Genomic DNA, 13,794 nt, shown 5'->3' on the forward strand with positions numbered 1-13,794 from the left:
GGACACTCCTGCCCCCCTTGCTTCTTGTCGGGATGGACACCCCTTGGGCCGTGAGTATCGTTTCCTTAAGGAACGACCACTCGTCCTGGACACTGAGTTCCTCTGCCCTCAAGGACCCAGGACCAAGGATACAGTTCTGGTCAACCTCCAGCCACTTTGCCTGTTATCACCAAAGTACCCCTGCCTCCTTGGCTAACAGCTTCGCTGCTCCTCTGTCCTGTATGCCCCATGCCAGAGCTACCACCACTGCGTGCATTGGGCAGGAACTGGTGCGACTAAAGTTAGCCATTGAACTGAACTAGATGAACAAAAATAATGGAGAAAATATATTCTCTGTGTGTGCAGACAAATACACTATGGGTAAAAAACTGAACCAATCCAGACTAACCAACCCTTAAATTGGAATGGGCATGGGTGGTCAGCCCAAAGTGGAACATGTTACAGCAGGGATTACCATAGAGAGTGCTGAGGTCAAAACTGGGTATCAGTTCAGGTCCCAGTACTGGACCTGAGATTGTGACAAAATCTGGGTCAAGGCAGGTTGTAGGTCATACCAGGAAGTCCAAATTAGGGACAGAAGCACTTGGGAATAGGTGGGACAGGAGCAGGGCAATCCAGGAAAGAAACAGACAGTCATGGTAGTAGAAGCAGAGAAAAGCAGGTGCTGGGCAGGGAGCCAGGTAGGATTAAGGTATGGGTTTAGGCTGGGCATGGTGCAGGTAGGAACTAGGTAGAGGTAAGGTACAGGTCTGGGGTAGGCATGGGTGCAAGCAGGAATGCAGGGATGGATCAAGACGAGAGTTGGGCTTGGCCAGATTTAGATGGGATCTAGACAGGAGCAGGCAGGTAGTCAGGGTTCTGGGTAGGCCAAGAAATGTAGCAGGAGGTCTCTTGCTGAGATGGAATTCTGTTGCGTGGCCTAAGTTTATGAAGCTCTTCCTGAAGGCCGTGGGTATGAGCCAGCACCCAGATTGCCTCCAGCTATGGCCTGGAGCTGGCTGGGTCCCAGTTGGGGATCACCAACCAACCAAAAAAACCCTGTAGTATTTAGTATTAGTATTTCAACTCTGGTTCCATATGATGCTGCTGCTTCACCTAAACTAGAATACTTTTTCAAAATTTAACTTTGACCATCACAGAAGTTCATAGTATTAAATTTATGTAGGTTAATTTTTAAAAAGAAAAATTCTGATTTTGTGTGTGTGTATGTGTTTGTATATATGTATGGGTATATAATTATTCCCAATGTAGAGACCATGTCAGTCTCTCAGCAGGTGATAACCAAGGGTGGATTTTAGATATATAAAAATATCTTTTCATAGTCCCGGCCACCATCCAAAACTCTCAAGCCTATTCATGGTTTTTTCAACACCAAACTGCCCTTGGTTGTGTACTAACTTCAGTCAGTTCTAACTGACTTACATATATTATTCTACCCTGGTTATCACCTGCTGAGAGACTGACATGATCTCTACATGGGGAACTGAAAGGAAGCAGGAGGGGAATATATTCTAGGAACTCTTACATTTGCCACAGTAGAGGACTCAGGAGACAATGTTGTGGCATACTTTCAAAATGTTGATATGGAGAGCATGATGCAGAGGCAGACAGTTGTGATGGACCACATTTGTTAAAGGCCAAGCATTAGGTCACTGTATATCAACTTCCTAATATCTTGCAGTAGGACCACCTTTTCTATCAACCCAGTTACAACATTCATTCTGCCCAGGAGATGGAGAAGAGCCCCTTCAAGTGCATCACTTAAGAGTACTCACAAAATGCCTTTAAGGCCATATTTTAGTTGAACTGGTCTTATGTTTGCCTCACATTCTTGTTTAGTTATTTTTATTCAATGAGCAACGTGTTACCTGAATGTTTTGTTAACTCAGTAAATTCATTATAGTCCAACCTGGCTGAAAAAAATCTCTCCTTCCTTTCCTCTCTCCCTCCTTAATATTATAAGTTTTTAATAAAATAAAAGAGAAATATGGTTCCTTAATGGCAGGACACATTACCTGCAGCGAATCTGAACCCATTCCCTTGGTCCCTTGGAGCATTCTGCAGAGGCATCCTCTCTAGTTGTGCATGGTGTTTAGAAAGTCTGTCTCTACTTGCTTCCACTAATCCTTCACTCTCAGCTCATGTGCTGAATATACCAAGTGGTTATGACATTAAGCACATTATGAAGAGAAACATCCAGATTTTTTTTTATGAGAAACTGGTACCTTTCCTTCAGATGTCTAAAAGAATTACATTGTAATTCTTCACCTGCTCAGAGTAAAGTTGTGCTGTTCTCTTGTCTAAGTATCTAGTAATAGGCTTTGTGAGTCAGGGAGTTAAGGTAAGAGGGGTCTGCCAGCTAGAGTGGTAGGAAGAATCACAACCCTTTCCTGACCTTGGTATGGGGCAGTGATTCTCAACCAGGTGCCTTAAAATGCTTTTAAGGGTGTTGCAGGGTGCCATGGAGTGTTAGCACTGTTAGATATACTAACACGATTTTCAAGATAAACCCAGAAATTTCAAATAAGAATTCATAGTGTTGAAAGCTTTCTGACCAGTTGTGGTCTTTTTGAGTTCTTATCAACAGATAAAGTGGTCTGTTATTTTTTTCTGTAGTCAGAAAATGAGTGAAAACTTAAGAGGTAGTATTTTCCACATGGTGCCTCAAGACTATTGAGGGTCGCCTTAAGTCTGAAAAGGTTGAGAACCACTAGTTTGGGGATACTAGTTAAGTTACTGTTAAGTATAGTGTACGTTACTTATGTGCCGGGCTTGCCGGCAGCAACCCGACTGGCCAGCTCAAAAGGGACTCTGAACAATTGGTGGGGCATTTCCACCAATTGGGTAATAGCTGGGGAGAAACTTGGCCTGCCTCTGCCTGGGGTGAGGCGAAGAGCATGGACCTGGGTGAGGACTACACCCCCCCCCCTCCCTGATTGGCCCACTTGCAATCCAGGGGCGGAGCTTCCAGGGGGGGATAAAAGAGCAGTGTGCCCGGCACATGGGCATCTGCATCAAGGGACAGTGAAGAGGGCAGGTGAAAAAGACCTGGCATAGCTGGCCAGCAGGGCGGAGCTGTTATCCTGAAGAGCCCCGTGTTCTCCAACCCCGCTGCAAGGGAACGCGGCAAATGGTGCACGAATGGTACACACTGTGTCCGGGAGTGGACTGGGACCCTGGCAGCCACTCGAGGTGGCTCGGGTCTCCAACCCTGGCACGAGACCAAGAACTCGGTGCAAAGACGGTGCATGCCAGGTTCGGGGAGTGGACCGTGACCTTGGGAGCTGTTCAGCCCACTGGCATGAGGCTAGGTAGTGGTGCGCAGGCCAGTGCACAGCAGGTTTGACAAGGGGTGGGCCCTGGGAGCTGCTCGAGGTGGCTTGGGTTCCCCAACCCCTGGTATGAGGCCAGGCCGTTGGTGCGCAGGCAGCACACAGAGGCCCTGGGAGTGGACCAAGACCCCAGCGCTGCACAAGGTGGCTCGGGTCTCCAACCCCTGGCATAAGGTAGAGCCACCAGTGCACAGAGTGGTGCACAGGGCCCTGACTGGGCTGGTGGCCAGGAGAGCCCAAGATAGCTGAGGGCCTGCCTCTGCTGAGGGAAGAGATGGCTCACCCGGGGAGACGAGGACAGGCTGACTGGGCCTTGGAGTAGTGAGTTGCCAGGGAAGGGGATTCCCACAGGGGAGGAGGGATCTCCCCCATGTCAGTTAAGGGTTATCCAGCCTGGGATTGTGGAGGGCGTAAAGGGCACTAGGGAACTTCTCCCTCTTCGTATCTTTAGGGTCCTATTGCTCTAGGGTAACATGGGTTATTCTTCTGGTTTCTGTCTGTGTACCTAACCCCCTGCATCTCATATTTTGTGAACCATGTGCCTTTTATATTTTGTTAACTTGCGCCTCATGCTTTGTAGATTAGTATTTTGTTAAAGCATAAGATTACGTGATTAAGGAGGCTCCTGCCTTGACCTTTTTGATCCTACACGTGTGTGTGTGTGTGTTTATATATAGTAGGCCTGTGCGAAGCAGCAAGTATTCGATTCAGCCGATTTGGTTTGAATCACTGTCCCAATTCAGTTCGGCTGAATTGGATCCAAAGATTTGGTGCTGCTTCGGAGATTCGGCCATAGACTAAATAGGCAGCAGTCCTTGATGCTGGACACAGCTGCCTCCAGCTAGTAAGTCTGCTGTGGTGGGCCGAGGGGGGAGGAAAGGGATGGGGGGAGCAGGCAGATCTATGCCCCCACAGCGAGGGAGGGATTGGGGCTGGGGCTTTGAAGGTAGCATTTATATATACAAATACCATGAATCAAAGTGCTTGCACAAGTAGGTCCTGGCAAAATTGCTCTAAAGTTATTTGCATAACTTTATTTTTGGGCCAACAGCTTAGATATTATATCTGTTAAAATAGGCTTTCAATGAGGTCTGTTCATGCTGACTGTTTATATGCACACAAACAGATTTTATTTAGGTTTTTGAAATGCCGAATAAAAATAAAGTTGGAAATTGTGTGATATGCTAGTTGGCTTTAACAGTTCTGCTGCGCTCTCAGTTTAAAAATTCTTCCATTATTTTATGTTAGGGTTAAATATCAGCACACAATTATGGCATTTATCTTGGTGGGTAAGGACTTCAAAGGCAATACAATGCTGCACAATTACTATGTGCATAGATTGATTTTATTATCTGTGTTTGTGTGTGTACTTCAGAGATGCCATTAGAAGCTTCATGCTATTTTTGGAAACACATGAAAGATGCAAAGTAGTAAATTCAAACCTCTTTTGCATTCAATTGATTTTTTTATTTTCATTTTTTTTTTTAAGTTCAAGACTTTTCCATCTGCAGGCTTAGTGTAGGGCTGTGTTTTTTTTGTTTCTTTATTTGTTTATTTTTGAGGAACCTTACAAAGGCTTTACTTGTTAGCCTCATTTTATGGACTGAGTTAATTGTAGTTTGTCTTGCTGAGCTGTATTATGCAGTTTGGGTCAGTTGAATGAATCCACTTACATGAACGGATGTTGTTGCAATGCATAATATTGATTTGAGCTAAAAAAGAGTACGACTTGTTTGATTAGATTTCTTTGTCTAAGCAACCCTCAAGGTCCTATCTGGCATCAAAACAAGTGTTCTCCTGATTGATTTTTCATTACTTCTCAGATCTGGCAAAGATTGACTATCTATATAAATATAAAATACACTAGTGATGTACAGAATCCTGAATATGGACAGGAGTGGGGAAAAAGTGTCCTGAGGCAGTATTAAATTCTGTGTATGAAGACCTGCAGATACAAAGGGTGACCTAGTCTGAAAAATTGGGGCACTTGGGAATCCCAGACATTTATCTCCTGATGGATGTGTGTATGTGCATACATGCACGTGTGCGCAGGCGTCTGCATTTTTAATTAGGAATTTATACATGAATAACTGACATCTGTCACAAATTGTGTGTAAAAACTATGTAGCTGCACTTTGTATTAAAGTGTATGTTTTTTCCCTTTCTTATCTTTTTTGACAAGAGTTTTCACTTTTGAAATGAATAGATGGGAATTATTCTAAGGAAAATGACTGTAATTTTTTGTGTCACATCACACAAATTAATATAGTCTGTATGTAGGCCTTTATAATCAATGAATAGTTACAGCCTTAAGTGTCTGATGTCAATTACCAGGGAGATGATTTTTTTTAAATATTTTTCTTTTTTCTAGATTATATAAAATGAATCATTTGGAATGTATAAATGACTTAATGGTGACTAGGACTACTTTTTTTTCTGCAAGGTTAAAATGGACCTGTAACCTGTCCCAATTCTAAAAGGTAGAAAATAACCAGACAATTCAATGGGATTATTGATTAAGTTTGTATTTGGTATGATCTAGTTGGACATGAGAACACAGTGACACCAAATACAGTAACACTAATTGTTTAACCGTATATGGTACTAATCCTCTAGCTATGACAACATTAGATGCTATGTGCCAGATATTTCAACATGGTTTTTTTACCTAATTTACCACCATCTATTCAGGGTCACTTTGTTCTGTTCTTGCTAACACACGTTTTTTACCTTTCTGGAAAAGTTTATTAATTTATCTAGCAACTTTTCTGATTGAAAAGAGAATTTTTTCACAGGTTGTGCTGCTTATAGGTCAGCTGTTTACCTCGCATCTTGGTCAGAAGTTGGATGGGACTCCTGAATTTATTAAAAGAAGGAACTCTTCTTCCTGAGAACATTTTCATTTTGAACAGTATTTATAGCACTTTCAATTTGATAGTATTGCCTTTTTTGATGGCTGTGCATTTTATTAAATGATAGAATGGATCCTTTAATTTCAGTGGTTTGTTCAGGTTCTAAACATCCTATGATTTCACTTGGCTGTTAGTGCAAGTTCTTACCAGGAAAGACAAGATATGTCCAATATTGGTTACTTCTGAGGATGTGGCCAGAATTCCATAGGTCAGTAAGGGGCCATGACATGCTTCCAACATCCACGTTTTTTCTAGTAGCAGAAACTTTGAGTTAGCTAGAAGTTTAAAATATAAGTTTTAAATCCTTTTTTATCCAAGTCTATACAGTAAAATACCTTAATTTAATTGATTGCGGGGCACATGTCTGTTTTAGCTATGTAGATATATATTTTGAAAAGCTCTTGTTTCTAGAGACTTAAGATTTTGTTTGGGAAAAATATTGTTGAATGTGGGAGAATTTCCATTTCTAGTCTCAGAAGTATAAACCTGAAACTGTGAGGGCTAAACAAATGGACAAGTAGAGTATATGCACAGACAAGAAATAAAATATTCAGTATATGCACAGTGTGTCTATGGATCCATGCTCCATCTCTGCTGTTTGTTATCTTATCCTTAAGCTTAGCAACACTATGTACTTGAACAATGTGTATTGCTATGTTTTTCTGTTAGTGTGATATATGTTGAACTATGCCTCATAATCTATATGATATAGCCAAAAACAGCTTGACATGGCACAATTTGGGCGATTTGCAGTTATTTAAATAGAATATAGCATCCCTTTTCTTATGCTATGGGATGTGCTATGTGCCCCTCAAGTTTTGCATAGGGTGTTTTTGTTCAGTTGCACACCTCATTCAGAAAATATTAGAATACTTATTTAAGCATATTTTAACTATTTCTTTGCTTGGACTGGTGATTAAATAAAGAATATGACCCAGGATGCATTGTGGTTGATGCAAGGTTAAGGAGGAAATAATGATGTGGACAAATACTATCTATTGATTGATTTACAAATTCCCAAGAGTATCAGAAACTAACCTGATGTATCTGTTGCTAGATTTTACCTTTAATTTCTGAGTCATTTCTAATGTGTGAAGCTGTATATTAGTGTGTCTGTTAGCTGTGTTTTTTGAAGAAACTTGTATTTCTTATTCCAGGCACTACATTAAATTTCTAGTCTTTATGAAATTTATGCCCATTTTTATAGACGTTAACAGCTTGCATGTGCATGTGAGACATCACCAAGGCATGTCCCTTGTTTGTAATTTTCATGTATTCATTCACTGGCATCTTGGAACCCTGTAACTATTTAAAATAAATACTTTTGGAAACAAGTAGTCTAACATGGCTAAAATACACAGCAGAAGCAGTCTAAGCACATCACATTTATTAATTTAATTATTCATTTGATTTATATGCTGCCCTTCCCAATAAATGCTCAGGGTGGCTTACAGTAAAAGACAAAAATATAGGAACAGAGAAAAATATTAAATAAGAAGGTTGAACAAAATAAACTTCTACCCCAACGTCCACAACAGTCAAAAGCTTTCCATCTCAACCTTTCCTGCACCCCTGCCTATGACAAAGGAAAACATCTCTCCCCTGCCCAACCTAATCTTGCATCCCAAACTCCATTCAGTATCTCCATAAAAGAAAAGAATAATTTATGCTCCCTGTACTTCCTTCCTTCCCTATCCACTCCCACTGCAGATCCCCTCCCTCACACCCAGGGGAGTTTCCTCTTCGTCTTTACTATCCCTTCCAGTCTTTGTTGTAGCTCAGGGTCAGACCTGAGATCAGAACTGAAGTTCTGATGTTTTCACAGTTATCAGAATCTGAAGAATTTCAGTATTTTAAGACCCACGTTTTCCATTTACAGACAAAGGGCAAAAATCCCTTTTGCAAAGTTTACCTTAGAATAAGATATGGATGAGTTTCAAACCGCTTAGGTTTGGACATTTTTTTTTAAACTGGAAAATTAATGGAACTGGAATTTCAGAGATCATGGAAAATTGTTGTGATTTCAGAGAGGGAGACTTACTGGATTTTTAAAAAAATTCTAGAAAACCTGTTGTGTGTGCTATGTAATATAGCGAAGGCAGCTTGAGGAATTTCTGGCATCTTACTACTTGCTTTTTTGTAGAAACTCAAAGGGTGCTTCTGCAATGATAGGTGAAAATGATGGTATTGTAATAGGAAAAATATTGGGGTAACTAACATTGTATTTCTCTGTAATGTTCTATAAATTACGTCATATATTTGTGGTGTAGTACATGAGAATACTCTTTGTGACCCCTACAGTGAGCTACATAACAGGTAAAATACAGTGTGGCAGGGTATGGATACAGAGGAGACCCTTAAGAATCTGATCTTTAAACTGGATGACATGGGTCAGAAAATAGTTTGGGCATAGACAGATGTACCAGTTGCATTGCTATCAAAGAAAACCAAACACAGCTGTTACAACACAATAGATGAACACCTTGCTGGGGTCGTTTGACCCCAGTACTCTTTCCTGCCATGGCAGGGGGTCAGACTAGATGATCTTCTCAGGTCCCTTCCGACCCTAGAAACTATGAAACGCAGCTGTCATGTTTGCATGATTCTGTAGTGATACAGAAGCAAAACTGCTTGGATTTGAATTTAGGATTAGGGTCAAAGTTAGGACAATTTAGCTGACTTTTATTGACCCAGGATCATGGAAATGTAACAGCAACAGCTCCTCTTCCCCTTTTAAAGCAGTAAAATATGTTTGTCCATGCCCTCTGTTTGCAAAAGCTGAATAGGGATTAGTAACCACTGACACTGCTACTGAAGTCAGAAACCCCTGGCATTCTTGCCAGCGAGAGCATGATAAGCAGTCTGATTTGGCCTCTCAAAGTTAAACTGATAAAGATGCTGTTGGTTTTGCTTTCTGGCGGTGGAATAGAGTAGAACAGAACTGTGAACAAGGAATTGGGAAGATGCCAGCAATTAGGGAAGATGTGGACAAGGAGAATAGGAGTAAGCAGAAAGCAGAAGATGTACACGTGATTAGAAGGTAAAATATCATTCTGCAGAAGTGTCGTGTGTGTGTTAAACTGTGGTAGTATGAGAGTGATGTTATAGCCATGTTGGCCCAGAAATTATGCAAGAGGCAAGGATTTCTTAGGGTGATATCTTTTCTTGGGCCAACTGTGTAGTTTGGATCAAGATAGACAAGCTTTCAAATGCAAGCCAGTAGTTAAGGTTTTACTGTACAGGTAGATGTTGGCAGAATATGTGAAATTTAAATGTAGAGGTTCCAGGTAATAATGATGTGTATTCCTGGAATTTAGAACAATATGCCTAATATTAAGCATCTGAATAGCTTCATTGGCTACAGTGGGACTGTTTAACGTACTTAAAGATGGGTAGAAGATTAAATAACTTCCTGATTCTAGGCATTAATAATGACTTAATTTTTCAAACATTTAAGTATGGCAAGAATGGGATACAAAACTCAAAAGTTTTGCACCTCTCTTGTAGTAGAGAATTATGCTTCTGCAGTTGATATTTTGATCATATTCACTTGACTATTTACTTCTAGGGTAGAATATGCAGTTAAAATGCTTTTCACTTTCTTGCTTCTGTTTTCTCATTTCATATATTTTTGTATATACATTTTTCTACTTCCCCTTTTCCTTGAATAATTTGGTAGTACACACAGGTTACATTAAAAACCAGTTGTTCATGTTAATATGAGGTTTAACATCCTTCATACTCTCCTTTATAGTATAAAACATCTTGTTAAAAAGCAAGGCAGAGAAATTATTTAATTGAAAGTAGTGTAAACTATGCATTTTCATGTAGTTTAATGGTCATTGTTTATTGTAATAAAAAATCACAATAACTTTATTTTTCTCACACTTATCAATCTGGAAGTTAGCGGAAGTTTTTTTCAATTAGAGATGAAAATAGAAAGAAACAGACTTTCAAGTGGGTAACATTTGAATTAATTATACTGATATGTTAATATAGATACTGAATTTTTAAGTGTTGTTTTTAATCTATTATTCTCTTGGCAAATTGCAATTAAATGAGAAAAGTTTATCAAAATACATGTTTTAAAGTAGTAAATGTGGTTAAAAATTGCATTGGTCCTCACAAACCACAGCATAGATTCCTCTCATTACATTTTTTTTAACTTCCTTCTGAGTGTGATGTAGTGAATACATTTTAAATGCCCTCAAAATTGGTATTTTAATTTTTTTCATATTAATATGTTGGAAAACTTTCTTGGACTTTTGTATAGTTATACATTGACTTTAAAAATGCTGAGATTTGAAAAATATGCACATGTGAATAAGGATACAATAGATCAAGAATCAAACATGAGCCTGCTTAAATAATTCTCAAGATTTTCTGGTTCACGTGTAGTGATATTGAACTCTTTAGTCACAGGCTTTAATTTGTGCATGGTGCTGACCTGATGCTGTGCAGGGACACTCACTGCATCCCTTCATTCAATTCACTCTAATTATCCCCAACTTCCTGGGGAGCCTGCTTAGAACTGGCCATGAATGTTTGTTATTAAGTATTAAGATATTAAACTACATGTAACAAAGTAGTTTTGAGCTGTGAATTTACATATAGATGATCAATATAAGAAATTGAAATTATATTTGTCATGAATTTATTTAATTAATTTTAAAATATATATTGATATAATAAAACGTCTTGACGATGACTTGCGCTTGGAGTAAATTAAATGAGATTTAATGTCACTGAGTTTTGGTACAGCAATTGTTTGCAATTTCAACACACCTTTAGAAGTGGATGTGGTGTGTAAATTATCTTTGAAACAATCAGATTTGTGTGCATATTTCAGAGTGATGGTAATTGTTTTTGCTGGGAGCATCTGTTAATGCAGGATTTTGCCTCTTCAGGTTCACGTGAAAATGGCGGATGAAGCTGTCTGTGTTGGCCCAGCTCCCACCAGCAAAAGCTACCTCAACATGGATGCCATCATGGAAGTCATTAAGAAAACCAGGGCCCAAGCTGTGAGTCTGAATGAGTCTATCTGCTGCAGCTGTTTCATATATAGAAAGCAGAAAAGCCAGAGTTTGTATTTAAAAAAAAAAAAAAGAGTGATTGAATATGCTATTCCAGTTAGTTCATGTCACATGAGTTAAATGTGTCCGAAATCGCTACTGGAAATCAAAGGCTTTGTAGCATCTGGCAGTGCTGGTCGCTGATCCTGCAGGTGGCTGCTGGATTCAGCTTTCACACCAGGGAGCAGCTTCAGTTCATTTCCAAATTTGCTGGGGGAAAAAAATCCCAATTAGTTTTGAGCACTAACCCTTTCTGTGCCATAACAGCTTTTTTTTAATGTTTTGATAAAGTGTGTCTAAAAAAGACTTTTGTTGAAATTCAATTTTAATCATTTTTTAAAATTATACACACACAATTACACTTGCAAAGAGGGAAATGGTGCATCCAGTAATTATTTTTGTTGTTTCATAATGCTGACAAAATGCACATTAGTGTACATGGGTAGATATGGGCTGTTCCTGCCTTCTTTCTGCCTCTAAATGGACGAGATTCAAAGTTGAACAGGAATCATATAGGAACAAATGTGTAACTGACTGTAATAATACTTTTTGCCATGGTACCAGTGAAATAGATATATTATCTGGAGCTACTGTATACAAAAACATTTTTAAATAAAATATGATGGATGGAGTTAGGCAACACCAGTAATTACCATGGAATGTCTTAATCGGTATTATCACTTCTTTTGAAATAAATGCTTCAATGTGGTGCTTGCAGGGGCAAAAAGGGTCCTGAATTTTCAAACAAATAAGACAGGTGTTTACACTATTTGTGAAGAGAGGCAATGGAGATAAAAACAGTGTATTCTTTAGTCATTAATCTATTAGAATATTTTTTTTTGGTAGAAAATTTATATGAATAGAAAACAGTGAAGTGAAACTGTTCCCTACACCGTGTTTTGTAATTACAATGGGTTTATGAAAGAGTGGCTGATAGCACACTGTGTGCCTGCTTTTGATCCCAAGACACTTGACTTATTCCCTAGGGGTGGTGGAGCATGTTCTTCCATTGGGAATCCCTAAAGGTTAGCAGTGGTAGAACTTCCTCTAATATAAACATTAGGACAATTATTAATAGCTAATACTTGGGAAAGGTTTTTTTTGGTGTTGAGAGCTTCTGGGGTCTTTAACACAGGGCTAGAAAAAGCATGAATGAGGGTAAATATATGAGGGCATTTCAGAAAGTAACAGGAATTTCAAAATAGAACCATTTTATGTGCAACGAGTAGAAAACTACACAGCAGCAGGGATCACTGGTGGGGGCATTGTTGACCACACCTGTCATACACACAACTTTGTAGAGAAGTGATGTGGTCCAGTAAATGATCACTGCAGACAAAACTGTTTTATTTCAAAATTGCTGTTACTTTCTGAAACACCCCTGTAGAAATCTGTCAAATCAGAGAAATGTCACACACAGGAGGAAAAATGGAAACATGACAGATTATCTTTTCCTTTTCTAAAGGCATCAGTACATTTTATCAATCATAGATAAAAAGTGCTGCTTCAAGAAAGCTGAAGAAGACCTGAAGAAAAATGCATTGCATTCAAAAGTGCTTTTTAAGTCTATCCCAACCATGCTGTTGGTCCAATAAAAGATATCACTCATAAAAATCCTTTCCTCAGGAAAGGTCATTTCAGTCCATTACATGTCAGTAGATGTGATTTGGGATTGCCAAATCAGTGAATTTAAGTGGTGGGTGAACAGTTGAACAGTTAAATTCTTGAGCTAATTTAAATAATTGGCGCACAGATTACTGCCTTAAATTATGACTGAATATTTAGTTTCCAGTTTTTAGATTTTAATTTAAAAACTTTATTTTACTTTTAAAGGTCCACCCAGGATATGGATTTCTTTCAGAAAACAAAGAATTTGCTAGGCGTCTGGTAAGTTGTTTTTTGTTGTGGCAAATTTCTTTTAGCTTTTAAACTTTTGCATGGCATGGGAAAATGTACTGAGAGAGCACCTTTTCTGGAAACCTCTGTCACCCTGTGTAGATGACTGAAAATGTTGTTGCTTCATATCTCTTCTAAGCTGCATGTACTCCAAAGGAACAAAACGGATGGTTTATGATTTGAAGTTGCAGAATCAAAATCCCGATTTATGTGGAATGTAGAAGACACTTCTGCAATAGAGGAATTCTATGGCTTTTAGAGGGAGACAAAAGTAGCTTAATTGACAGCTGTATTTTATTTTTATTTGGTGAAATATATGAAGCACAAATGTATTAAAAAGATATCCCCACTTAAAGTTTGAATTTATAAAAATACTTAAGCATGTGAATGTATTATTGTAGCTCATCTTTTTATATGACAAAGCTGACTAAAATTTATTTAAATGGTTTAGTACATTTATTTTAATGGTTGAACCAAGCTCTTAGTTCTACAGATACTTAGGAATGTGAATAGTCCTCGCAGTTAGTGTGTGTGTGTGTGTGTGTGTGTGTGTGTGTGTGTGTGTGTGTGTGTGTGTGTGTG

At 39.0% G+C, this 13,794-nt stretch overlaps 1 protein-coding gene across 1 annotated transcript in view; it reads left to right on the forward strand.

Moving 5' to 3' along the window:
* Positions 1–13,794, forward strand: part of PCCA (propionyl-CoA carboxylase alpha subunit) — a 569,837-nt gene that overhangs the window by 51,969 nt on the left and 504,074 nt on the right. Inside the window, exons 5-6 of the mRNA XM_019523836.1 lie at positions 11,152–11,265; positions 13,150–13,203. Coding sequence (XP_019379381.1) covers positions 11,152–11,265; positions 13,150–13,203 — 168 coding nt within the window. The remainder of the gene's footprint in view (positions 1–11,151; positions 11,266–13,149; positions 13,204–13,794) is intronic.

This window comes from Gavialis gangeticus, unplaced genomic scaffold (genome assembly GCF_001723915.1).
Source record: "Gavialis gangeticus isolate Ggan-Ray unplaced genomic scaffold, GavGan_comp1, whole genome shotgun sequence".
Taxonomy (NCBI): Eukaryota; Metazoa; Chordata; order Crocodylia; family Gavialidae; genus Gavialis; species Gavialis gangeticus.